The sequence below is a fragment of the Ochlerotatus camptorhynchus genome, unplaced genomic scaffold (genome assembly GCF_037179485.1).
Source record: "Ochlerotatus camptorhynchus isolate MF236.1 unplaced genomic scaffold, CSIRO-AGI_Acam_v1.1 ptg000482l, whole genome shotgun sequence".
Taxonomy (NCBI): Eukaryota; Metazoa; Arthropoda; class Insecta; order Diptera; family Culicidae; genus Ochlerotatus; species Ochlerotatus camptorhynchus.
Genome location: NW_027040967.1, coordinates 382,583 through 407,990, shown reverse-complemented (window position 1 = coordinate 407,990; position 25,408 = coordinate 382,583). Strand labels below are relative to the sequence as shown.

Genomic DNA, 25,408 nt, shown 5'->3' with positions numbered 1-25,408 from the left:
GAAGACGCAAAAAGAACATTAACAGTATATGATGCGACCAATTAAGCCCACTTAGTTTGATTGATGAGTTCAAATTCAGTTTTCTGCATATTGAAACTAAGTGCTGTGATCTGCTTTCTTAAATGTCTTCATCTTCTTGACAATTGCGTCCTACCTGGACCTTTGTACTTTGTTCTTTGAGCACTTCTTCCATTTATGTTGGTCCAATAAAACACAAGTTCAACCGATATACATGTTTAATATTGTTATCGGCTATCCATAGCCAGAAAAGTCGAGAAAATTTGCAACCCGAAAAGATCCTCGACTGCCTCTGAAACCAAAAATCCAATGCCTTTAGTAAGCATTCAGCAGCATCAGATTCAATTTTTCCATTTTAATTATCTGTCAAATGTATTAAATACAATTTTTTTTATTTTTTTTTGTGGTTTATTTTAATGTGAACTTTTTATTGTTGGTCATTCAATTCCACCTGAGCCTTAATGAAACTTGGGATCACAAATTAAGGATCACAATGAAAACAAATTTTCTATATCAAAGGTCATTCAATTTTTTGGTTTTACTAAGCATGGCAGTCTTGTTAAAAAAAACATAATTCATGATTAAAAAACATGTTGGCAATCTCGAACCCCAAACAAAAATCATCCTCTGACATCCCGAAGAATTGTCCTGGTCCAAATTCTCAATTGTTCCTAAATCTGGAATCTTTTTTTGTTTCTAGATCCAAAATATCAATCTAGACATAGATAAATATCAACATCCAAGGTTTATACAGCAGTCAATGTTCTTGAATATGTATTCAAAGCCATCGCTTTGATTCTATGCATGGCGCATTTCTCATCAAACTGTACAAGTAAGCGCACTCATTAAAAAAGTATGGTAAAACTGCACGATTACGTCAAATCGTTTTGTTTTCTTTGGTGCACTTATTCCTTATGAAGCAAGAAATAGGTGCTCCGAAGACAACAACACGATTAGGAGTAAACGTGCACTTTTATCACACTTTTTACATTTTTTAAGCAGTCGTCCAGTTTAAGCTGCAACCTAAAATAAGAGAGTCAAATTTTTATTTTCCTAATTACAAAAATATCTCAAGTATATTTTTCATTTTGGAATCTTATTAAAAATCATTAGCTTTTCAAACAGCTGCTTTGCCTACATTTTTCAAATTCCATCCATGGTCCCGAGTTTTTAAATCCAGTACATCCTGATTTTGTACCCTGGTTTTAAGTTTAAAAATGCAAAGTACATAAAAAATACTGCATTTTTATAAGTTTAGTTTTTGTTTTCATTTTTGGAATGGCATTTACATGAGTTTGATTTTAGCAATCCGACATTGCAGACAACTTTTTGCGATTTTGTGATTCTAAGGACATATGCAAACCGTTGGCGTTTCTAAAACCATTTTTCCAGTTCGAGCTTATTTTGGTGTTTTAAGCTATTTTAACTCGATACTTTTTATTTCAAAATAATGTGTCGCGGATTCTAATAATTCATTTCTTAATGTTTTGTTTAGGGTTGGAAAGGATATTTCCTCATCTTTTCATTGATATGTTGGTCAGCTACTGGTTTAGTCATTGCATCGTGAAATCCAGATTATTGTTATTAACTAAATTTTCCAGAGGCCAATACTATTCTAGTAGTGCAATTAAAAATTAATAGATATTGTTATTAGCTTTCAAAGAAAAATATGCATCAATCAGTGTTAACCTGCTAAACCAGCTTGTCTGAAATTCAATCGCGGTACGATCGAAGCGAACTCTTTTGATCCGCTCGGTGCACATTTTCTGCTGCGCTGGGAGTTCTTGGTGAGAACTCCGTCGCCTAAATTTTCGTTAATGCTTTATGCTGATGGTTCGATCAAAGTGCAACCATCAACCCCGAGGTGATAGGGTGACCACCCGTTCATCTTTTGGTCACATCCAGCTGCAATGGAAGCACTCTGACCGACGTTGGCGAATCTGCCATACAATGAAACCACTGGAAGCGGCACTAGGTGGAGGAGGCTTATTAGATAGCGGAAGATATTTTTTTATTGTATTGTACCTTTTGACTATAGTTTTAACATGTATTGTATAGTGAACAAGAATCCTCAGCTCTGTAAAGTTAATTCGGTTGAGCCTTATCAATTAAATTAATAAACAAAAATAAATATCAACATTAGGACTTATGTTCTATGACTTCGCAGGGTTCTGAAATATATATTTAAGTTCTGTTGAGGGCATATTTAGGTCTATCATTTCACAATGATGATTATAAACAGTCATCATCTGATTAAACGGTCCAAATTTAGCGTAATTGGTCCGATGGCGATCTATTGCGAACAAGTGTCGATTGCGTAATTGTCGGGAAGGTGCATACAAATTTAATCTTGACAATAGATCAGCTGAGTCAATGCTTTGCATAATGCTATTGTTTAATAAAGAAATCTTTGCATAATCCCTACGATCTTTCAATGTTTGAATGCTGATCGACAAGCAACGTGCTTCATATGACGGTAGAGGAAAATCCGTCCAACCTAACTTACGTAGTGCATATAATAAAAATTGTTTTTGGATTGACTCTATTCGTTCCTCATGCTTTTTCATATAGGGTGACCAAACAACGCTACAATATTCTAAAATTGACCTCACATAAGCAACGTAAAGTGATTTTATTGTATATGGATCTTTAAAGTGGATACCGAAACGTTTTATAAAATTAAGCATAATGCCTGCTCTATGTATTATTGTGTTATAAGGGTCCACAAATGTCAATTTAGAATCTAGAATAACACCTAAATCTCTTACATTTTCACATTTTTGATCATTTTCATTACCTAATGTAATACAAAGATTTTGTTTGTTTAGTTTACTACTGTAAATTTAATATTTAACATTTAACATTTTTTTTTTATATTTAATTTCAATGAACTTTTACTACACCATCTGTAAAAAAACATGTATTTCATAGTTGAAGATGCTAACTTTCAAATAACAGACTGTAGTGGTAATTTTTATACGATAGATGGAGTAGATGAAAGTATAGGGTTGAATAGTTCCGTTAGAGTACGGCAGTGTGAAAATTGCATATAGATAGTAGAATAGCGAGCTAGGACAACTTTAAAGGAAGGTACAAATCGGTTCTTTCGAAATGTTAAAATTAATAAGTTGTGGTGAATTAATGCCATCTTGTTGGATTTTTTTTTAAAGTTTCGGTGTTTAACTGTTTGTCGTTTTTAAGTCGGATCAGAGTCCACGAATCATGGTACAAATCTCGAAAACTACATTGGTACCCTGTTTATTGCACTGCAGCTTGGGTTAGCAATTTCAAAGCTGTCTGTTTTGTGATATCTAGCTTTTGATGATGGTACTATTGGATAACTGTTGAACATATAGCTTCCATGCCTTAAAAACCATTGGAGATTATTTTTCGCGTTTCTAGATTTTTTGTCATTTTGGCGTTTTAATTTTTGATATTTTAGGCGTTGATAATTTTGGTGCTCCAAGATGCACTAGATTTTAATGATATTTTTTTACGCTCGCTTAGCTATTTGGTGTTTTTTTTACTTTTTAACAGTTTTTTCAAGTGTTTTGATAACTTCTTAAAAGCTATTTTTGCTCTGATTTTGTGTTTTAATACAGTTTTATCATGTCTTCAACCATTTTAATTATATTTTTTTTTGTTACAATATACTTTTACATCGCTTAGAAAACTGGAAAATGTCCGTGATTATTAATTCGATAGTAAGATCATGGTGAGTGTTTAAGACCACATTGGCATGGGATACCTTTTATTAGTCAGAATAATGTTAAGAATTCTTACTTTACTAAGATCTTATGAAAAAGGTAGTTGGTGTCAAATAATTTGGAAAAAAAGTTTGACTAAGCTATAATAAAATAAAACAAAATAATTAAAAAAAGACAGAATCATTTGAAACAGCTCTTTGAGTTCAATCATGAAACGCTCTCACCGAAAATGATTAACTTATGGAACTTACGAAAGAGTTAATTATTTTCATGAGTACTTTTATACCTGTGTAGCTGAATAATTTTAACCCAGTCATGGGGTTAAAAATCATTCCAAAAACTCATCTACACGTTAAGGAACTTTCCCCATTTACTTACGTTCATTTTAATGGCTATGTGTCAAGATGCTGTAGCCACTTAACACTAACCAGAGAAAAAGTGTGGAATCTCAACATAGATTTTAGTTTTTTCTTCTCCCTACTCGATCGCCAGTTCTTTGTTTATGGATGTCAGACAGATTTTTCGACTGACTCGCTCTTTTCACCATTAGTGTCTGCATTTCCTGCCCAACAGCCATAGACCCATTAGTTGCACAAGAGCAAACAACGGCAACCGACAACAACGCTTTACCAGTCTCCTCCCCTTCCCGCTGGACCACTGAGCAATAAACTGAGAAAAAGAACTTAATTTAAGTTAAGCAAGTTAATACGGTTGAGTCATGTGAGTTAAGATAACACTTTCTCTCTTTGTTTTCCCACTCAGATGCTCATGGTTTTCTAAATAAACAAAGTTGTTGTTCTCGCTTTGGCGAACTCCATGCAATATGGCTGATCGTCTTCCAGACGTGACCTTACGGGTGAGATGTTTTAGCATCTACATCGATTGACTATGGAGTGTTGGTCGTCCTACCATGTCTCGTTACGATCAATTTAATAAATCTGTCTTGTACACTGTCATCGGTACATAAGTTTTTTTTCCATCCTTCGATTACAGAATTTTTTTTTCCTTCGCTCGAGTTCATATTCATTTACAACCGACCGGAGCCACGAGTTCATTAAGATTTCAATTAGGTAGCTTCGTTCAGGTGGATTAATTTAATCCAAATATTAATTTCAAGAGCCCAACGGTGTTGCAACCAGCAAGGGGACGGAAGCTGAAAAATAAGAGCTGAGTTGAGCTACCATAATTTGTTCAGTGAATCTCATCGGCATCGTATGCTATTACAGATTGAAACACCACGTTTTCGCGAAATTGTCTTCCTGGTACCGATAGTCACGCTAGGGTTTCAAGTATAGGTTCCGAAATAAAGGTTTATTGGATAAACGAATTCATTGTTTTTGCTTCGTGTATCGTTGAACAGCTTTCCGGGTTTATCTACATAATAATGAAAACTCCAAAAAACGAGATTGAAATTTCGTGCTGCTGCTTCGCTGTGAGATAAAATAATCGATGGTGCCGTGCCGGGTTGATTAATAGACATGGACAATAGATGCTCTTCTGGCTCGCAACCCGCACAGGCGTTTGCCTTGTTCGCTCTGCTATCTTCGTATTGCTTAGATTCTTTGGATCGATCTCCTTCTGATGAACGTTTTTTTAAGCATAATAAAAGAAAAAAAAGGCCTGCGGACGAGGACAAAAGAAACTTAGGGTCAATCGTCCATGAGATTTGCTTCATTACATGAGAGGGATTTTGTATCTTATTTCATCATGTTTATGAATATCATTTCACCAACAGTCGGCGCTTTGAAACTCGCTTGAGATGAATTCTTAATGGTATTTTCGCACTATGGAGTTATAACATGTTACAAGAGTATTATCGGCAATAAATTAATAGTCTTATAAGCTTGTAACATGTTATTACTACGTAGTGAGAACATAGCATAATTTGTGTGTGTGAGGTTCCGAATGAATTATATCAGTGTAAAAAGTGTGTGCATGTACATCTTATTTAACTTCTACTATCTGGGAGTGGCATCATAGATAAATTTTGCTCGTAATCAATTTTATGACTGCAATAAGCTTGGATCCGGAAGATAGAAGGTGATAGCTCTGCCTTAGTTCCAATAGTCCATTTCAAGAGTGCAAGCATTTGGATGCTACTTAGACAACTGTATCATTGATAATGTTCTGACATTTTAAATGAAAGAGAGGGCTATATTTGATTGACTCATATATCATAAGTTTTAAAATATTCTTTAGAGACAAGAAAAAAAAACTGGAAGGCAAATGAAAAGTTAATAACAACTTAGCTGAGTTTAGGCAGACTGGCGACAAAACTGTTCCATTCCACCCACATTTCTCATTTTAACGAAATGGAGTGGTAGTTTAAATGATCATTATTATAAAATTCTCTCTTTAATTTACATTTTAATGATTCCATTTCCCATTATTTAATGTCGAAAAAGTTTAAATAAATACAAAAAAAAAAAAAAAAAACTGCAATCCCAAATCTTTACAATTTTAAAGCAAATACTTTTACCTGCATTTTGAACTACTATAGCAATTGTTCACCTCTTCTTGCAGAAACAACTTTCTTTTCGAAAAGTAGCCCAACGCAAAAAAGTGTAAAAGTTGGCTCAACTTTTGTGAGGCTCTGAGGTTATATATATTTATTTGGTAAAGCTACCCTAATAAAATTTGTTTGGTTATTTTGTTTAACGACGTGTTCAGGATATCATCCACATTATTTGTGAAATAGTTCAATCATTTGGGTTATCGTTCAGGTATGGTATTTTTTATTAGGGTATCTCTTATTACTACAACACTAGCGTCCCAAAAACTAATACCAATAGTGTATGGAGTATTTGATTGGTCTCAATGATGCCATGTTTTATACTTTTTTACAATTCATTGTAGGGCTGTGTAAAACAAAGGTTTATGAAAAGCGAAATATAGTTTTGTTTCAATATCGTTGTCGGGTCGTATCGCATTTCAACATATGGATTTCGGTCCGATATCTGCATTTTTTTTAAAACTTTCAATTCAAGATTCTGTTTAGCTGGCATGAGATGCGCAAAAGCTCACAATTAATAACCTTGGAAGTGTTTCATGAACACTAAGTAACTAGTGTAAGAACGTCAAAGCCAGGACGAATAAAATTAAGAGTCAGACACGCAAGATGAACTGGAGTGTATGAGAAATGCTTGCAAAAATAAATTAGCAATCGGCGGGGTATGAACCTAGAAACTCCATTCAGTACACCGGCTATACGACTATAATATATACTAGGGACGTGAAATATGTGGGTAATGACATATTTATCCTATACTGTTTGGATTTTTAATCGATGTTCGTTCATAAACTTTCCTTTTATCATTGTAAAACTAAACTGTTCCACAACAATTATAAGACTCAGGAATTCATTTCAAAAATTAAATTATTGGTTTTTACCTTTGTTCTATTGATAATGCCATTATGCTTCAAAACGAATTGTGCGAGCATCTTACTGATGGATGGAAGAGAATATGAAAACACGAATTTGTATTTCTTTCCCGGGATGCCAACGGTCAAAGCGTTGAGATGATTGAGGAGCATTTATTGGAGCCGACAAGAACGAAACTCTTAATGTATAACAATCGCCTAAGCAGCAGGAGCAGAGAGAAAAACTGAAAGAAGACGTATATCACGATTTTCTTGTTTTGGCGGGCAAGGCATAACGAGAGAAAGAAGGGAATGTCTGAAAATAGAGATTGAGTAGCAAAAAAACTTGTTTTCTTTAGACATACTAATGGGTTCAAGGTACCCTTTCAAGAGGGATTCTGTCGAATCATGAATATTTGAGAAAGATTATAGGTTTGATGTTTTGTGCTTATGAACAGATGAACGGTGAAACATGCTATTTTTGTTCAACTATGTGTCTAAATTTATCCTTACGACCCATTTTAAACTGTCATGGAAAACACAGACAAGGAGTCTAGCAAATGTGCTGACAAACGCTCAAGTTTGTTTAAAAATAAATGTTCACATGTACTGTCGTAATTCAATAGCCATTATTGTAGGCCTCGAAAAATATCGTAAAGATTCCCCCTATGACGGTAGCACATTTTGGTTATGGCGTTAGTACACGTCTGGTACTAATAAAATATTTACAAGCGGAGCAGACAGACCCATATAACCATAATAAATGGTACACTGCAATGTTTGCAAGAACCCGCAATTTGTTTCTATTGAGTGATCCCTAATTCTATTTGAAAATATTGAATCACTCCCACCTCAGTCGTTTTCTACAAGACACCCAATATCTCCTGATAAAGAAGAGCTGTATCGTTACAAGTATCCTTAGGTGCTTCCGTTTTCCTCAGCACTAAAAAACGTGACAAAACTTCCGTTGTAAGTACTTTTTCCTGTGGGCATGTAACATCATACAACGAACCGGAGCAGACACAAACAAAAAATCCAACGAACGACACACTCTCCTCGCTTCGTTCGTGAGTTAATGGTTTCAAATTTCAAGGGCGTCTAGGCAGAAGAAAGTTTACATGTAAGCGAACTAGGGATATGACAGCAGCATAGAGAAATATTTTACACGGTCGAATGGACGTTCTGGTTTCTATAGGTTCGTCAGCCACTTGAAATTCTAATATAAAAGGAACAACTTTACATATGTGACGTTCTTCTGCGAGTATTTGCGTTTCCCGTCGTCTCCTTTTGAGTTTCTAGCTGCTAATCTGTCCCGCTCATGTTAACCGGCTAGTTAAACATCCCTTTCAACCCCTGAGAGAAAGGGAAAATTGTTCACACGGAAATGATGACAAAGTAAATCTTTTGCTCCTTTATGGGAACTTTACTGTCGAAATCTCTTCATACTTCGTTTAAGTGCGTATCTGCTGTCCCAATTGAGTAGGCATCTAGTATTGCGGCATGGTTTTAGCTTTCATTTCACCTTATACCTCATTCGCTGGACTATCAGCACCTGATAAGTTGACACGGTTTGATAGCGGCTTGCTGGGGAGGCAAAGCAAAAGTCTAATTTACTTTTTGTCTATTTCTATACAAGCCGTGGTAGAGTATGTATTGCCTTGGATCTGTTTTGTTGATATTGAATGTGCACATGTGTAGCACATTCAGACAGTAATTGTGTCCAGTGGAACTCTTTTGTCGGTGTTTGCTTTTAACTTTGCCTACTGTATTCTAATCCAATTTAATTCATTCGTTCAATTGTTGGTTTGAAATAGTGAATTGTGGGAAGATCAATCAATTTGGAAGGCTATGGCTGATGTGCTAGCTTTTGAAAAAGTTCCCTCTGTATCATATAGTTGCCAATGATATTTGGCATATAAAATACTGGCCAAACTGAGAAGTTAAAACATGTTATAAGGCTATCTTGATGACATTTTCCTTTCCGATAACTAGGCCGGAACATTTTTTTTCTTTTATCATACGACATGTCGTCGAATAAATAAATTATCGAATTTGAAGCTAAACCAAAATGATACCGTACATTTCAACCATTTAACATTATTTATTGGTATGGCATTCACTTGCATTCATCTCAACCGTGACGTCGAAGTATGGCTAAAACTGCATCTAAAAAGGTGGGGTTAATAAAATCTTTAAAACAAATCATAAAAAGTAATTTCTGTTACTGTAACGGAAACTTGAAACTCCACTATCTCAAGCATTTTTCAAAATTGTGTAGAGAAATAAGTATAGTTTCTTAGCGGCGCCGCTGGTGTAGTGGTAAGCGTGTTTGCCTCTCACTCCAACAGGCCTGGGTTCAATCAAAGACAACAAATCAAGAAGACTGGCAACTCTCCCATTTTCTCATGCAAACGCTATGAGACAGGTTCAATCGCGTCGTCTGCCGCTCAAAGGTAAATGCTTCGAACGAATTTGATAGCAAAGATTACATCCTCAGAAGAAAGGTTTGTGTATTTGCTCATTTTTCTATGCGTTGCTTCCACCTTCACTCAAGCGCAGCGCTATTGTATCTGTCGCTTGGATTCTGGCAAAGTTGCCAGTCTTCTTGATGTGATGTCTTCGGTTCAATCCTAGTCGGCACCGCCGGGATGTTCTGAGGCATAACATCTCTGATCACGCCATCCTTCGGAAGGGAAGTAAAGCCGTTGGTTCCCTGTTCATGAGTTGATGGGTCGATAGGTAGGGTCCAGGTGTGGGAGAAGCCTCCCTGGCATCGGTAGCATTGGTGCGCAGCACGGAAAATAAAATAGTATAGTTTCTTTAAAGCTCAAACTTTTAATGCAAACTGGAATCAACACATTTTTATAAGTAAAATTTACTCTGAAAAGTTATAAAGCTCACTTTCTCCAGAACACTTATCTTGTTATGAAGATGGGCCAGGAGATTTCAAACAATGCGTACGTCATTAAGTAATCCACAGACGCTTAAAATGTCTATTCTAATTTATAATGACAATTGGACCTGTTTTAAACCAGATCTAAACACATTTATAACACGTATCTGCTCAAAAGTACTGCAAAGGTAGAAAAATCATTAAAATTATATTGAAGAAAATAAAAGAATTTTTGTATTTATATTAAATAAAATTTCATCTTGACATCTGGAAAATATTCTGTTCAGGGATGAGCTTTGAACTAGTTACTTTGGCGCTAGAGTTATGGCAGTTAATCAGTAACCCAGGCTGTCTCCCAATATTCATTAAGTTTTTCACTACCCGTATAGAACATAACCATAAGAAGTGTCTTACTACATGTTCGGAATATCATTCCAGCTTTATTTGATATGCTTAGTACCCGTTTGTCAAGCTAGTAAATTTTAGAGAGTATATCGGGGAAATTCTGAGGAGAATTCAAAGGAAATTCTAAGTAGACTTCAAATACAATGCCTATGTGAAATTCAAGCTAAATGAATACTAGTAGTATTGGCAAAAAATCTTGAGGCAAATCCAAAGGGAATTTTAATTCTAGAGCGTATACAATCACCTCGCCATGTTTTCGAAAGGACCATCAGGATAGGTAGAGATCGACTTTCAGAACAGTATTTAATCACGGTTTCATAAGCATTGCGGGTTAAAAAAAAAGTATAATGTATTGTGTTTTCAAATCATAACTCGATCGTTTGTTTAGTTAAAACTTGATGTATGGGAATCTGAAGGGACTGCTCAAATCATTGAGAGAAATTTGAGAGTTAAAATGGAGAGTTGACATGACTAAGATAAGCTGACGTAGATTCCTAAGGAATATCAAAGAAAACTATAAAGAAAATTTAAAGCAAATTCTTGCTAGCAATATAATGGATTCAATGAGATTTATATATTTAAAGTTTTTTTTTTACAAATAAATTCTACATTGTTTTCGAAATAATTTTCAGGGTACATTAGAGTAAAAACACAAAACTATTTTTAGAGATTTTTGAAACAAGCTTTGTGGAAATCCCGTGATAAGATCCAAAGAAATCCTTTGACAACCGAGAGGGCGACCCCATCCATACCTCTCACGCCTAAGTCACGAGTTCAAATCTCACCCCCGGACAAGTCACGAATGACCCAAGAGCGTTAAAGTGACTATAATAAAAAAAAAATCCTTTGACAAAAATCACGGCATTCGGGAGAAATTCCGAAACCTAACTTTGTAGACATGTACACAGATGTAGGAGATATATATCGTCCCATCAATTCTACAACTAGGTATCATTATTTAAAATCTATCCAAAGATACCTAGTTGAAGTAATCGGATTTACTGACGACATTGTTATTATAGTTCGCGGAAAATTTGATAAAATTGTATTTGATAGAATGCAAAAAGCATTAAAATTCACACTATCATGGTGCACACAAGAAGGACTGAACATAAATCCTACGAAAACATCAATTGTACCCTTTACTAAAAGACGTAGAGTCTCTATCATTGATCTTAAACTAGGAGATGTTAAATTATCACTGTCGTCAGAAGTTAAGTATTTGGGAGTAATCCTAGATAGTAAACTCTGCTGGAACAGACATATGAAACAACAAATAGAAAAAAACAACAAATGCTTTTTGGGTCTGTAAAAGATCATTTGGTAAAAAATGGGGTCTAAAACCGAAGATGATACATTGGATCTACTCGGCTATTGTTAAACCCAGAATCACTTATGCATCACTAATCTGGTGGCCGAAAACCAGACAACAAACGGCACAAGTTAAATTGAACAAGTTACAAAGACTTGCTACTCTTTCCATTACTGGAGCAATGCGTAGTACTCCTTCGAAGGCATTAGATGCTCTACTCAATATTCTTCCTTTACATCAATTTATTCAAATGGATGCAATGAAAAGTGCTCTGAGGCTCAAATGGTCCATGCATTTCTTTGATGGAGATCTTATTGGACATCTGAGCATTTTAAAAGAGTTTCAAATAAGTCCACTAATTTTAATGAATGAAGACTGGATGCGTAACAACTTCAATCACCAATTCAAAATTCCTGAAGTGACTCGTTATGATTGGAATACAGGAGGGCCATCTTTTCGTCCTGGGTCAATAGTATTCTATACGGATGGATCGAAACAAGATAATATGGTTGGGGCTGGAATAAGTGGTCCTGGGATCAGCCTATCGGTGCCGATGGGAAAATGGCCAACAGTATTTCAAGCTGAAATATATGTCATCCTAGAATGTGCCACGATTTGCTTAAAAAGAAATTATAAAAATCCAAACATATGTATTTGTTCAGATAGCCAAGCAGCGTTGAATGCTCTAAAGTTCAAAACTTGCACTTCAAAACTGGTTTGGGAATGCACTAAGCTATTGCAGCATTTGTCCTACTGTAATAAGGTTAACCTATACTGGGTTCCTGGTCATTGCGGAATTGAAGGGAACGAAAAAGCTGATCAATTGGCTAAAGTGGGATCATCAATGCAATTTATTGGACCTGAACCATTTTTAGGATTATCTTTTTGTGCTCTTAAAATGGAGTTCAATAACTGGGAAAGAATAAAGGTACAGTGCAACTGGAATAAAACCTTAAATGCCCGGCAATCAAAACGTTTCATAGAGCCCAACACTTTGCACACACAAAAACTGCTGACCTTATCGAAACACGATTTGAGTACATATACTGGTTTGATTACAGGACACTGTCCTAGTAAATATCACCTTAAACTTATCGGAAAAGTTGATGAAGACAGATGCCGTTTTTGTAAACTAGAGAGTGAGAGCTCTAAACATCTGCTGTGTGACTGCGTTGCACTATTTCACAAACGACGTATATATCTAGATAAGGGGCTTATGGAACCCTGGGAAATCTGGGCTACTTCTCCCAATCAAGTTATACATTTCATAAGGAATGCATTACCTGTTTGGGATAATTGCCAACAACAGTAGTGGTGGTTGCTCATATAAATAGCATCTTGCCATTGCGTTACGGCAAAATCAAAAGAGGATACACCACAATAGATCAAAATTATCGTCGTGGTGGTATTATGTCCCCAACACAGGAAAAAATAAAATAAACAAATTAAAGAAAAATTGAAAATTACTTCTCGAAAATGGTGGAAATAAATGCATTGCCTTCAGAAGACTGCTGAGGGTAGCATTAGCATTAGCAGTACTGATTAATAGCTTTTAGAATTTGAAATGCTGATTAAAAGCTTTTTAGCATAAGCAATATAATCTAAGCCTAAGGGCATATTAGCGTTAAAAGAACGCTTTCTGGACATATGGCTTAGTGTATCATTCCCCGAAGGACAGTGATTCAGATTTACTTGAGTTTCTGGATTGATAACGTGGTTGAATTGAACGTGGGCAATTTAATTGGTGGAGATTTCAATATAAAATGGCTAAATTTTAAACATAGTGAACGCCTACGCGGGGTAATGAATCGATTTGGTCTCATGCAAATAGTGATTGAATGCACCAGATGTACAGTGTATTCTGGAACAGTGATTGATTTAGTATTTTGAAATAATTTTGTACATCTGTCACTGTCAGTGATAATTGATTATAAGATATCAGATCATGAAACTCTTGAGATCACCAGTAAAGAAGAACAAGATATGCAAAATGAAGGCACAGTTATAACAATATAATTTACATGACTTAGCTAAGAGAGAATTATATGAGAAAGCAGAAATACTTGGAATAGTCCTGAACAGTGCTGCAAAATTTCGACAATACACGGTGATACTCAAAATTCTGCTTTGGTTACTCGTTTGAGCTAACAGTCATCGTCAAGGCAAACCATGTCAATTGTCAGTACCATTTTTGTCAGTGACGAACATGTGCTGATTTGTTTATCAGATAAATTTGAAATGAAATTAAATGGCTTGAGCAAAACAATTACATGGAGCCATTAAAGTGAATAAGCATCTACGTCCTGAACCGCTTGGATAACAATAATGTGTCTCAGAATGCAAGAAATTACACTTTCTGTTACCAGGTGAATCTTTGTCATTGACAAAAAAATGAATGAGATTTTGACCAAGATTTTTTTGAGGATCAAGTCTATCATTGACTATGTGAAAAACAATTTTGTCAATATCGCGCAAAAGTCTGTCAATGACAATGACAAATCTCAGCACTGGTCCTGAAACATTGGTTGAATCAGCTTGTTTTGGTGTAATCAATAGGATGTACTTCTCACAAGAGATGTAATTTTAAATAAAATCACACAAAATATGTTTACAGATAAGTTCCAGTAAGTGGAAATGACATTCACGATCACCGAACAAGACATTTTAATTACTTGAGTATTCAGAAATAAATATATTTTGTAATTTTTATCTACCATCTATTTAATCTATTTAAATCACACGATTACAGATATGAAATTCAATGAGTTAAAGCTGAAATTTACTCGTTCATATAAGTTTTTATCTTTGATCGTTGAACATTGAATAAATTTCTGAAATTTTGACTTCAATGTAAAAAAAAACATATGCTTGTAAAATTCAATGCAAATGAATGTATTATAAAAAACATTGATCCAAAATAATTTTTTTATTACTGTATGATTTAACTAAGCCGAGAAAATACATGAATGTGCCACATTTACAAAGTGTTTGCTGTGGGGTTCTATTTTCGATGACATAAACGCAAAGTTTATTACAGTTGAATTTTAATTTTTAACTCCCATCGGAATCTACATATATCTATCTTCCATCTTGAGCAGTGTTCATAGTAGAAGATCTTGAAAATTATTTAAAGACTCAGAATGATGACAATTGTTCCCATAGCTTATTGGCATTCGACCTAGTGGCGTTTGACCTAGTGGCGTTTGACCTAGTGGCGTTCGGCTTAGTTGCATTCGGCCTAATTGTTTATTGTACTAATGATTCATCTGACAATCTTTTAATGAATTAGAACAAAATAATAGTTGCCCTACACCCATCTCATGTATCATATCTTTACTGGATTAATTTTATTATCAATTTATATAATTAGGTCCCGGTTGTGAAGTATTCTTCCTCATATTACCGAGTTAAAATTTTCATCAAATGATAGCATTAGTCTTTCTCCTACTCGAATTGCTATTTTCATTCTACTGAATGCATTTTTAGAACTTTCAGCAGGGCGTGCATCGAAAAAATTTATTCATGCATAACTGAACAGGTTGCAATTTTCAGCCATATATAAGAAACCAAAGCAACGCAGCACGCAAATTCACACACTCATTTGTATGTATCGTCCTTTCGCAGGCGAGGGAAAGTTTTGCCTCAGTGGTTTCAAAAACAACGTTTCCCTTGCTGACGCTGCATTTTGGTCATGACCACCAGAGCAGGGAGAAAAAACAAAACAACCAGAATCCATCCAAGGGATCACTTTAATTCATTGACTATTGATGACCTTTCAGTAAATTCATGGCTACGACGGCATGCAATTAGGGTTTGTTCGCTCTAAAGTAAGCAACTCAAATAGGTATTTCCGTTGAAATGTAGTGACTTTCGATATCTGTTGCTATTGGTTATTGTTATTGGGGTTACCGAAAGGAACCAATTTATCTTGTATCATTCTAAGAAAATCGAATTCGCACATGTATGTAAAGATGAACGAGAGAAGCTGTGGCTGCTGGCAGAGAGATCTGATGTAAGAAGAGGTATTTCTCGTGTGTGGCACGACGAACTCAAATCAATAGAAATGCACGTGGGAGGACATCCTGTATCAGCCCGATCCATGAAGTCAGTCGGTTTTCATACATGCGAAACATAAAAATCGTCATTCGAATCGGAACGAAAGGCAACTGGAGGTTTGTGTGAAATGGGCTCTTGGGGAGTTCTTGGGCTCAAAGTGTTGGTATCTTGCTGGGCTTCGTCAGAAGGTGGTACAAGTTTGGCTAGACTGGTTTTTATGAATCGAAATTTCGCAGTGATTTTTTTTACACTTGCGTTCCATCAGTTGGCAGCACGTTTTTATGGAGGTGTGGATTTACAGATTTTTCCCTTTTGTACATACTCTGGCAGTGTGTACTACTTCCAACGGTGGTGTGCTCAAGGTGCAGGAACCAATAAAAACATAAAGGTGCGTTGTGTTATTAGTTTTCAGCTTTTTCATTTTTTTCTCATTTTCTTACGCTGTTCACAGGAGGGGAGAGTCGAAATGCATTGCCTTGCCGAGGTAAATATTACTAAATAAAAAAGGTTCACCTTCTCACACAGAACAGTATTGTTTCAGCGTGGCAGGGTGGAACATAAAATATTTCCGGTGCAGGGCGGAACAAGAAAGAGTAGGATTTCCAAGCACCAAATAGCGAAACGGAACCAACGAATGTGTGTGTGTGTGTGGGTGTATCGAATACCGGTGAGAGTATTGCCTGTGCAATCTCGATCTTGAGATGGTTATTGTGTGTCGATAACACGAAAAATCAATAAGAATCGGTTTTGTTTTCCGTGTTTGACAATCAGACAATGTTCCTTGCATGTGTGTTTTTAAAAACCCTCTTGGAGCGCAGCTCAAAACGAGTATGGTTTTAGACACTTACCGGAAAACTTGAAGTTGAAAACATTGTAGTAGTTGTGTAGCTATCAAGCTTTTTATCAGAGCAATGGTCATAGGCTAGATGGTTATGCATAAAAAGTTTGGATTTCCTATAGTAATTTCCATGTAAACTTTAAAATGATAGTGACAATTAATTTTCTATCTTCATTCCTTTATTTTACGTCGGTCTCTGTTCCGCAATCTAGTGCGAATCGGCGACGGTCAGCGTTTGCCATCCATTGATGGCAAACGAATGTGCAGGAAGGCAGCTTCCACACCATTAATTTACTAGTCAAATCAAATTATGGAAGGTTATTCAGCACACTATTTGAAACCACTTGTGATATGTGGAGCATTACTTTCAAAATATGTATCAGTCTAGTGTTCGTGCTAATAAATAACTGACTATTGTTGATGTTTCCAGCTCTATGTGCATGATTTCTACCATGGTTCCATGTATTCATGGAAAATTAATGATACACTCTGTTTCTTTCTTGGCTTCATCCAATCATTCTGGATGAGATTCAATTTGCGCATCCAAATTGGAATTTGTTTTATTTACCATGATTTATAGCGGTTATTCAGAACATCCCGCAAGGAAAACAATCGTTTTCCCCCTCATATGACTTAGAGTGTGAGATTGTTGCTAGGACTGTCACTGGTGATATTTTCGTGGACTCACCACGCAACTAGACATGCATGCGAGCTGATAAAAAGGAGCCACTTTAATTTCTGATTATTTTTAGAACCTTGTAGTCCTCTCGCTCATTACATTACGCCGTCGTCGTCAACATCAGCCCATATTAGCTGAGTATAGTGGGTATGTAACAATAAAATATAGAATACATAACAGCGTTGACTGGCCCGAGTCCCACTGAAACCGACTGCCGTCTGGCGTAACGGCATGGTGTAAGTTTGCTGCCTGTCGTCGTTGTTGTACGGCAATAAGCCGGGTGGCAGGGCGGCACATGAGTGGTTTCACCCTTATGTTTCCCCTAGTTTTTAAAAACTGCATTTTGAGGTTAAGACTATCTTCAGCGCTAGAACGCGGTGGTGCTTATACATACAAGGTCAACTAACACGCAACACTGGCGCACAAACCATTCGAACGACAGAAACCTTTGAATGGTGCAGTAATTAAATGACAAAGGCAGTGAGAGAGGTGGCACAAAAAAAAAAAAAAAAAAAAAAAACGCGGCCATACATAACGATTGTAGTTCCACAGTAGGGAGAGGTGAGATTGTAACTTACATTGCGATGCTATCTGTGATCTAAATTGGAGAAATATCACAGACGAATGAAACGGTGTTCCTTATTTTGGCCTGTCTCGATATAACATACCATATACGAACAAGCGAAACCAATGGACGGGATTTGCTAATAGGGGAAAAGCACCAGTGTTGGCCGTGTTCATATTTTGGCCTCCTTATGACGATATTTCACGTTGTTTACAATTTTGAGATGATTAGTTGCGTTCCGTTTGTTGGTACAAATCATATTCATCGGTACATAAAAATTTCGACCACAAAATGGACGAATATTGTAATTTAATCGATTTTATAAGGTGTGGCCAAAATAGAAACCTATGACCTATACTGGTGCACTTCCCCTATAGGAGTAAGTTTTTGAATGTATTTTTGATCACTTTTCCTACACCCGACCTCACTATCTGTGGTCATCTCACATGAAGCTACGTTTGTGTATTTCTCAGTCTCAATGAAGAAAATTCCATTCAACCGGACCATTCCGGATCTTACATCAACCAACGATCGAATGTCATACGTTATTCATTTTTACAGTAAAATTTCTTCTACGGCGCATGGGAGTCTCATTTCTCTTATTAATTCAGCCGGCCGTACAACCTCGAAAACAAAAATGGTAGGTTGACACCAACTGAAGCGATTTTCGAAAGAGGAAAGCATTATGTCCAAGTTAATGCCTTCATCGTCACTTTCTAGCCTTTGGCGAATTTAAAAATGTAGTTCTCTCGAAAACCTGTCACAAACAGTACCATTCAAAATCGGATTTACTTCATCAGACGGTATATTACATATCATTATGCTCATTCTAAAGTGACAACAGACACTTTGCAGTTCTGCTAAGCCGTTAGTTTTTGTTCATTCAAGCTTCGGTTTTACGTGGCAAATGATTCGCTCGAATGAAACTGGCTCTTACTTTCATTTGCATTGAACGTCGAAATAGAGAGCGGTATTTTACAATTTTACCTCATTCCTAATATTGGTGGAATTAAAACTAATGGTTTTGGGTGCTAAAAATTAAACGCGCTGTGAAATGACAGGAACTTCAGACAAACCATGAGGATCAGCGAGATAAAGAGTAATAGGAACAGGAAATACAAACATCAAACACCGGAAATTCATCAATTCGATTTTACAGAGAATATTGCTCGCTTTTGGGTTCATTCCACTTCTTCGGATCGTAGCATTCCGGGATGTTGTGGAAGGGAAGATGCGGTAGAAATAGAGTAGGCGCAGATAAAAAGCAGACGGAAAGAGGCATCATCACGTATACCGGTGGGAGAAGAAGACGAAGAGGTGAGATGTCAGTGGTGTAGTGAGAGGTTGGTGCACCTTAAGTAAGAACCGGCATTAAGGTTCAATTTACTTTGATGCTTTTTCGAAAAATTCAAATGTAGGTTTTTTCGACGCATCATTTCAGATTGCTGAAAGCTCGCGTTATTTTGTGTATAATATCAAAAAGTGTAGAATGACGCGAGCTTTTTGCAATCTGAAATGATGCGTCGAAAAAAAACTGCATATGAATTTTTCGAAAATGCATTAAAGTAAATTGAACCTTAAGAGAAATTGGTCTATTGCGGTGCATACTGGGGCAGAATGGTATTTTGTTGGACAAAAATCGTAGTGCTTCACTTATGCATTATGTAGACTTGAGGGTTCTGACACAGTTGTATAGATAACGGTTACGGAAAATGGTTATCGTTAGATACCATTAATTTAGCTCTAGATCTCGCCATTCAGATGGTGCTAAGTTTATCATTTTACACAAACAATCTAGCTAGGCAATTCTAGTTCAAAGTTAGTTGTTTTCAATTATTTGACAATTTGTTCTGAGACATCAAATCTCCACCACCGATTCAGCCATATTTTGTATTCCTTTCGAAACAGATTTCCACAATTAACTTTTTGCATGGGAAATCCGTTGCGAATGGAATAGAGGGTGATTGAGTGAGAGATATTTATAATTTTTGATCAATTTCTAGAAACTAATATTTATTAGCAATTAAGCTCAAATGCTTCTATCGTGACCTGCGGCCTTACGGTCTCAAATGGCATATATTTTATTTCAAAACCTTGCAATTAATGTAAGGATTGTTAATTAATAAAACTAACTAACCTTACAATATCATAGATTTCTTGAGAAATAAAAAATGAGATTCAGTGAAGACGATGTTTTACCAAGCTTAAGGCAGCGGGTTCGTAACCTGACTTATATTTGGCAGTATGCATGACTAAAATACTGAAAAATTCTCCAATTTAAAAAAGAGAGCGGTACAAAGAAAACGTGACGGTATAGAACATATCAAGATCAACAATTGAAATGGCCTTAACTCCATTTTGTAAACAAACCTTGTAAGGTCATTTTCACGCGAACCGAAACCTTCATTCGCAAACCTAAACCACAATCGGGTAGAGGAGAATTTCCACTACCTGTTCATTATGTTAGTTGGCCCTACAAGATTTTTTTACAAAATGGAGTTAGGGCCATTTCAATTGTTAGTCTTGATATATATCTTCTAACCTTATGTAGACCAAAAGAAAAACGAATATGGTCACATTTTTCCGTTATAGGATCTAACGGTATTTTTATAATTCTGAAAACTTTACATGTTTCAAAATTGTATTAAAGAAAAAATCGTAAATCGTAAAATCGTATTTTGAGTAGTTTTAAATCGCATGAGCAGTGGCGCCGGTGGTGTAGTGGTAAGCGTTATTGTCTCTCACCCAAAAGGGCCTGGGTTCAATCCCAGTTGGCGCCGCCGGGATTTTCTGAGGAATAAAATCTCTGATCACGCCTTCCTTCGGAAGGGAAGTAAAGCCGTTGGTCCCCAGTCCATAAGTTGATGGGTCGATAGGTAGTTTATTGCTCAGTAGCTGGTATTTGTAATACAAATTTAGATTCCATTCTTCGGAACACAGGCCAATAATATTTACATCATTAAACAAATCCCAGGTAGTCGTGACATTTTGTTATTTTTTTATTACATCCGCGTAGTAAACCGATTGAATAAGTAAATCCATTTCGAACGAAATATCTAAATTATATAAGTAATCGAAAACCGCGCGAATTCCGGAAGCCGTGCGAGACCACCGAATCGAGAAAAAAAAGGTTTATTATCATTTAAAGAGTGCCACCAAAAGAAATGTGATAGCCTTTGTTGGCAAGTTGATTAATTTTGGTTTTCTCCCAAGATATTCTTCTTATTTACTACTGAGCATTGTATCAAATTAGTTAATTTAAAAACGTATCAATCATTTCAAGATTTCTAGACCGTACCGAACAAATTCTAAACTACATAAGCTCAAAACTCTTTTGGCAAGCTCTACCGAATTGCGAATCACTTCTGCGTAAGCTCCGTAGACGTAGGTGCGTTGAATCCGACAGCCGCGAAAAGTTAAACATGCATCGATGCGTCAATACCGCATAAGAAAAGATCGATTTTACAGTGACGTAGGATTTAGTTCATAAATTAACATTGACTGCTGTTAATGTAAGTACTTGAACACTAAGAAATAAGTTAACTCAAATGCTTTAACCGCATATATTAGAGATTTCGCGTTTTGAGAGAATAATATAGTTATTGAGGGGGAAAACAATACCTACAAAAGATTAAAAGTTATAAATTATCACATAACTCTACTTTTACTTAATTCCTAAACTATTCCTCTCCTTGATAATTTGCTAAATGCTTTTGGTTTGCTTGCGTTTTCTTATTGAAGTTCAAGATTAAATAGGAAGATTTATTCTACAACTTTAAATGTTAGTTGCCTCCCTAAGGGGACCCCCCGCATCCTAATTCTTCTGTTAATCTGACCGGATTAGGCTTCTTGCAGACATGTAGGAAATTATTGCATGTATCGAAAATGCCACTACCAGACGATGAGAAATTGCCACTACAGAATTTGACATAAAAATATCATATGTGAACAACAATAATTAGAAATTTTCGTGATCAAGTACACCCCACTGATCAACTTGACCCCGATTCAGTATTTCATTTGGTAAACATTAGATTGAAAGGCAAATCATTACTGTTTGTAAAAAAAAACATGAACCACATAATTATTGGACTTTGAATAAGTAACTGTTTTACGTGAAAACACCACCGGGTGCGCTTCGCCAGTAATTCTAAATTAGTTGATATGGCATTCGGAACCGATGTTTTAATTTGTAATTTTGCGTTTTTAAATGTTTTAGCAAGAAATTTTAGCCATTATATGTTTGCGGTATTACCAAGCCGGAGACGGCGGGTTCGATTCCCGGTACGGTATAGAACAGCTTTCGAGTTGGAAATGTTCTCGATTTCCTGGGCGTAGAATATCATTGCCACACATATACAAATTCATGCATTGTTTTGAATTGAAAGCTCTCAATTAATAATTGTGGAAGTGCATCTAGAACACTAAGTTGAGAACGAGCAAAACGCTCGCTACATAATCGTAAAAAGCCTATGTTTGCGAGTTACCATTGCAGATTTCCAAATCCTAATTACAGCACTGGTTCACAGCATACAGAAAACAGACATACATGAAGTAAAAGCGGAAGATTCCGACTGCGAGAGGCTGTGAAAATAGGAAGAGTAAAGCAGAGGGGTACTTACGGACTGCGACTTGCTTTGGGTCAAATTCCTCCACTCGCTTTGAAAGATTGTCGATTCGCTGTTTTATCCCAAGTGATCGTTCACTAACACTAGCCAGTTCCTTGTTGAGTTCGGTGAAGATCTGGTTCGAGATGAGTACCAGCGAAGCCAGCTGGCGGAGGGCATTGCTCAGCGTTAGGTTGGTGATTGCTTCCAGTTCATAATCTTGAACCGGTAGCGCAGCGGTTCCACGTGAATGTGACGGTTTGATCGACCGTGCAACATACTTCGGGGTCACAACACGTTGCACGAAAGGCATTTTTGCATCGTGTGTACTGAACGGTGACGACGGACGATGACCAAAACCGCTACTACAGCTTCTGTTGCTGTTGGTGCTGCGGCCAATGGAGCTTCGTTTGCACCACTACTAGACGTTCAGCACAGAGATTCACTCACTCATTCGCTATATATTCACATTCGTTGGTTTTGCTGCCTTTTCCTCGGCTCATCAACAGGCCATGTTTCATAAAATCAACTATACACATCAAAAAGCATCCAGATCACGTCACGCTATTCATTTAATGTGTGGAACTTAGTTTAAATCACAGACGCCAACAGATACGATCTTCGGCTTAACAATTTTTCAACGTACTAACAACACCATCTGCCCTTAAATTACTATCCACCAATAAAGCACAACTATCAATTAAAAAGTAACTGAACTTTACAGTGCTGTATTGTGCAACTGCATCTGCCAGAGGTCTTCCTCAACGGTCGATGCTCACGTTGCTCTATGAACCGATTATTCAAATTAAGCTTAGGCACAAACATTACTGATGAACACCTGAACGAACTGGGGCTCGGAAAAACTCACGGAACCAACCGGCATCGCAGGTCGACCGACGAAACTGAACTAACGGACGGGTGAGAGAACAGCTTGCCTCAAACTTGTTTTCAACCCTCGCGCGCTATGTTGCATGTTGGGCTGGGACGCGGCTGCGGAAATGGGTTGCTTTTGGGTGGAGAGTGGAGAACTTGCTTTATTTGGGAGAACGAGAGAAACTATGGTGAGAATATTGAGAGACTATCTGTTCAGTGTGACAGTGCGGCAGTGTTGCCGATTGGTTGTATCAACATAACCATTGCTCGATTATGAAGTGATTGATTTGTTGTATTTCAGTTGTAGTAGTGATTGATTTTCTGTATTGAAAGCTATAAGTTTAAATTTGACCGATAAAGGTTGCTATTTCACTACTTAGAATTGTTTTCATCTTTCAGAAATTGGCAACATAGCCATAACAAATTTTCATCACAGTTAACAGGAGAGTTGAAGAGAACCGCTGAGAGAACTTGAGAGCAGATTACATTCAAGGTAAATCACACAACCCAGTAAGAATTGTCGGTCCGATGCGACTCCGATGAGAAACCGATGCATCGGACTATCGGCCTGACGTAAGTCCGATAAAACAGTCCGATTTGACCCCTTGTATCGTGCTAATTTGCAACCAAAACATCGGAATTGTAGACCTCGAGAGCGTGCTCTCGCTCGGTTTGTAGCACTGATGTGACTCCGATGTGGAACAAAATTTTGCATGGCGCATCGGGCTCTCATCGGGGTGTCGATTTTCGCTTTTGAGCGTATTCCTATCAGAATGACACTCCGACGTGAAGCCGATGCGGGGCAAAATTTTGTTCCTGGCATCGTGCTCGCATCGGGGTGTAGATTTTTATCAAATTTGGATAGGGTAAGGAACATCTACGGCATAAACGCCCATTTCCGTCATATCCAGTGGAAACATCAAATAAATAAATAAATTCGCCGAATCAATCGAGCCCTTGGTATGACAGTTTACTTCAAAAGCTACAAAACAATTTATAATTATGAGAACGCATCAAATGAATGTTTACATTCATTCTTCTCAAAAACAAATCAAGTGCGCCGAGCAACACCATTTTTTCAGCCTGCACTCGTGTGCCGAATGGATTTCAATGGCATTTCAATGTGTTCTGCCGGAATTGAAACCGTATGACGGAATGGGCGTCAAATAGTGGTGTAAGGATTTTATCATTATCACAACAATTTGTTACTCATTTGGTAATCAACCGATGCGATTGGTAAATCCATTTAGAAGTTGATTGAAACATTCTACTATTTGTTAAGTGGTTAAGAGCAAAAGTGTTTTGCGCTTACTATGACGTACACTAGGGTATTTAACCCAATTGTTATAAGAATTAGCATAATGAATATAACAAAAAATATAACAATAATGAGAATAAGAATAACTATACTGTAATAATAAAAGAAGGAATAACAAAAATAAAGAATAGACGTAACAAATAAAATAATTTAAATAAATTAAAATTTAAATTTTCTGAAATTGTTCAAAAATCACATTTTATTTTAAATTATGCTAAATGTGATGAATCTACACGCTAGGAAGTTCTTTAAATTATATTACGTAATTTTAGCACAAGTGGAAAAAAATTCGATTTGACACATAGATGAAACAGCTGGGTTTCCAAAATCGAGATCCATGTGTAATATGAATAAGCATAATAAATAAAATAACTACCGTAATAATAAGGGTTAGCAAAATAATAATAAAAGTAAGCATAATAAGATGGCGGACTATAGTTACACTGAAATTGGGAAATATTGTCAAATACCCCACAATATGGGTATTTTTGGAATCAGAATGACGTGCAGAGACCAGAAATAGATATCTAACGCCGTTTTGAAATCCAAGATGGCGGTTTCTGGATATAGAGAAACTTGGAAATACTGTCAGATAACCCACAATATTGATATTTTTGAAGTCGAGTTAACGCGTAGGGTCCGGAAATCAATATCAGATGCTGTTTTAAAATCCGAGGTGGTGGATCTGATTAGAGACAAACTTTACAAAACCGCCAACTACCTCACAATATGGATAATTTTGGAATCGGGGTGACGTGTAGGTACCATAAATTGATG

The 25,408-nt window shown here is 36.5% G+C and overlaps 1 protein-coding gene across 1 annotated transcript in view; it reads right to left on the bottom strand.

Annotated features, from left to right (window-relative positions):
* The window catches only part of gukh (GUK-holder), a 93,483-nt gene extending 70,125 nt beyond the window's left edge, over window positions 1-23,358 (bottom strand). Inside the window, exon 1 of the mRNA XM_065235411.1 lies at window positions 22,456-23,358. Within this exon, the coding sequence (XP_065091483.1) occupies window positions 22,456-22,753 (298 nt within the window). The 5' untranslated portion in view covers window positions 22,754-23,358. The remainder of the gene's footprint in view (window positions 1-22,455) is intronic.
* Window positions 23,359-25,408: the final 2,050 nt, after the last annotated feature.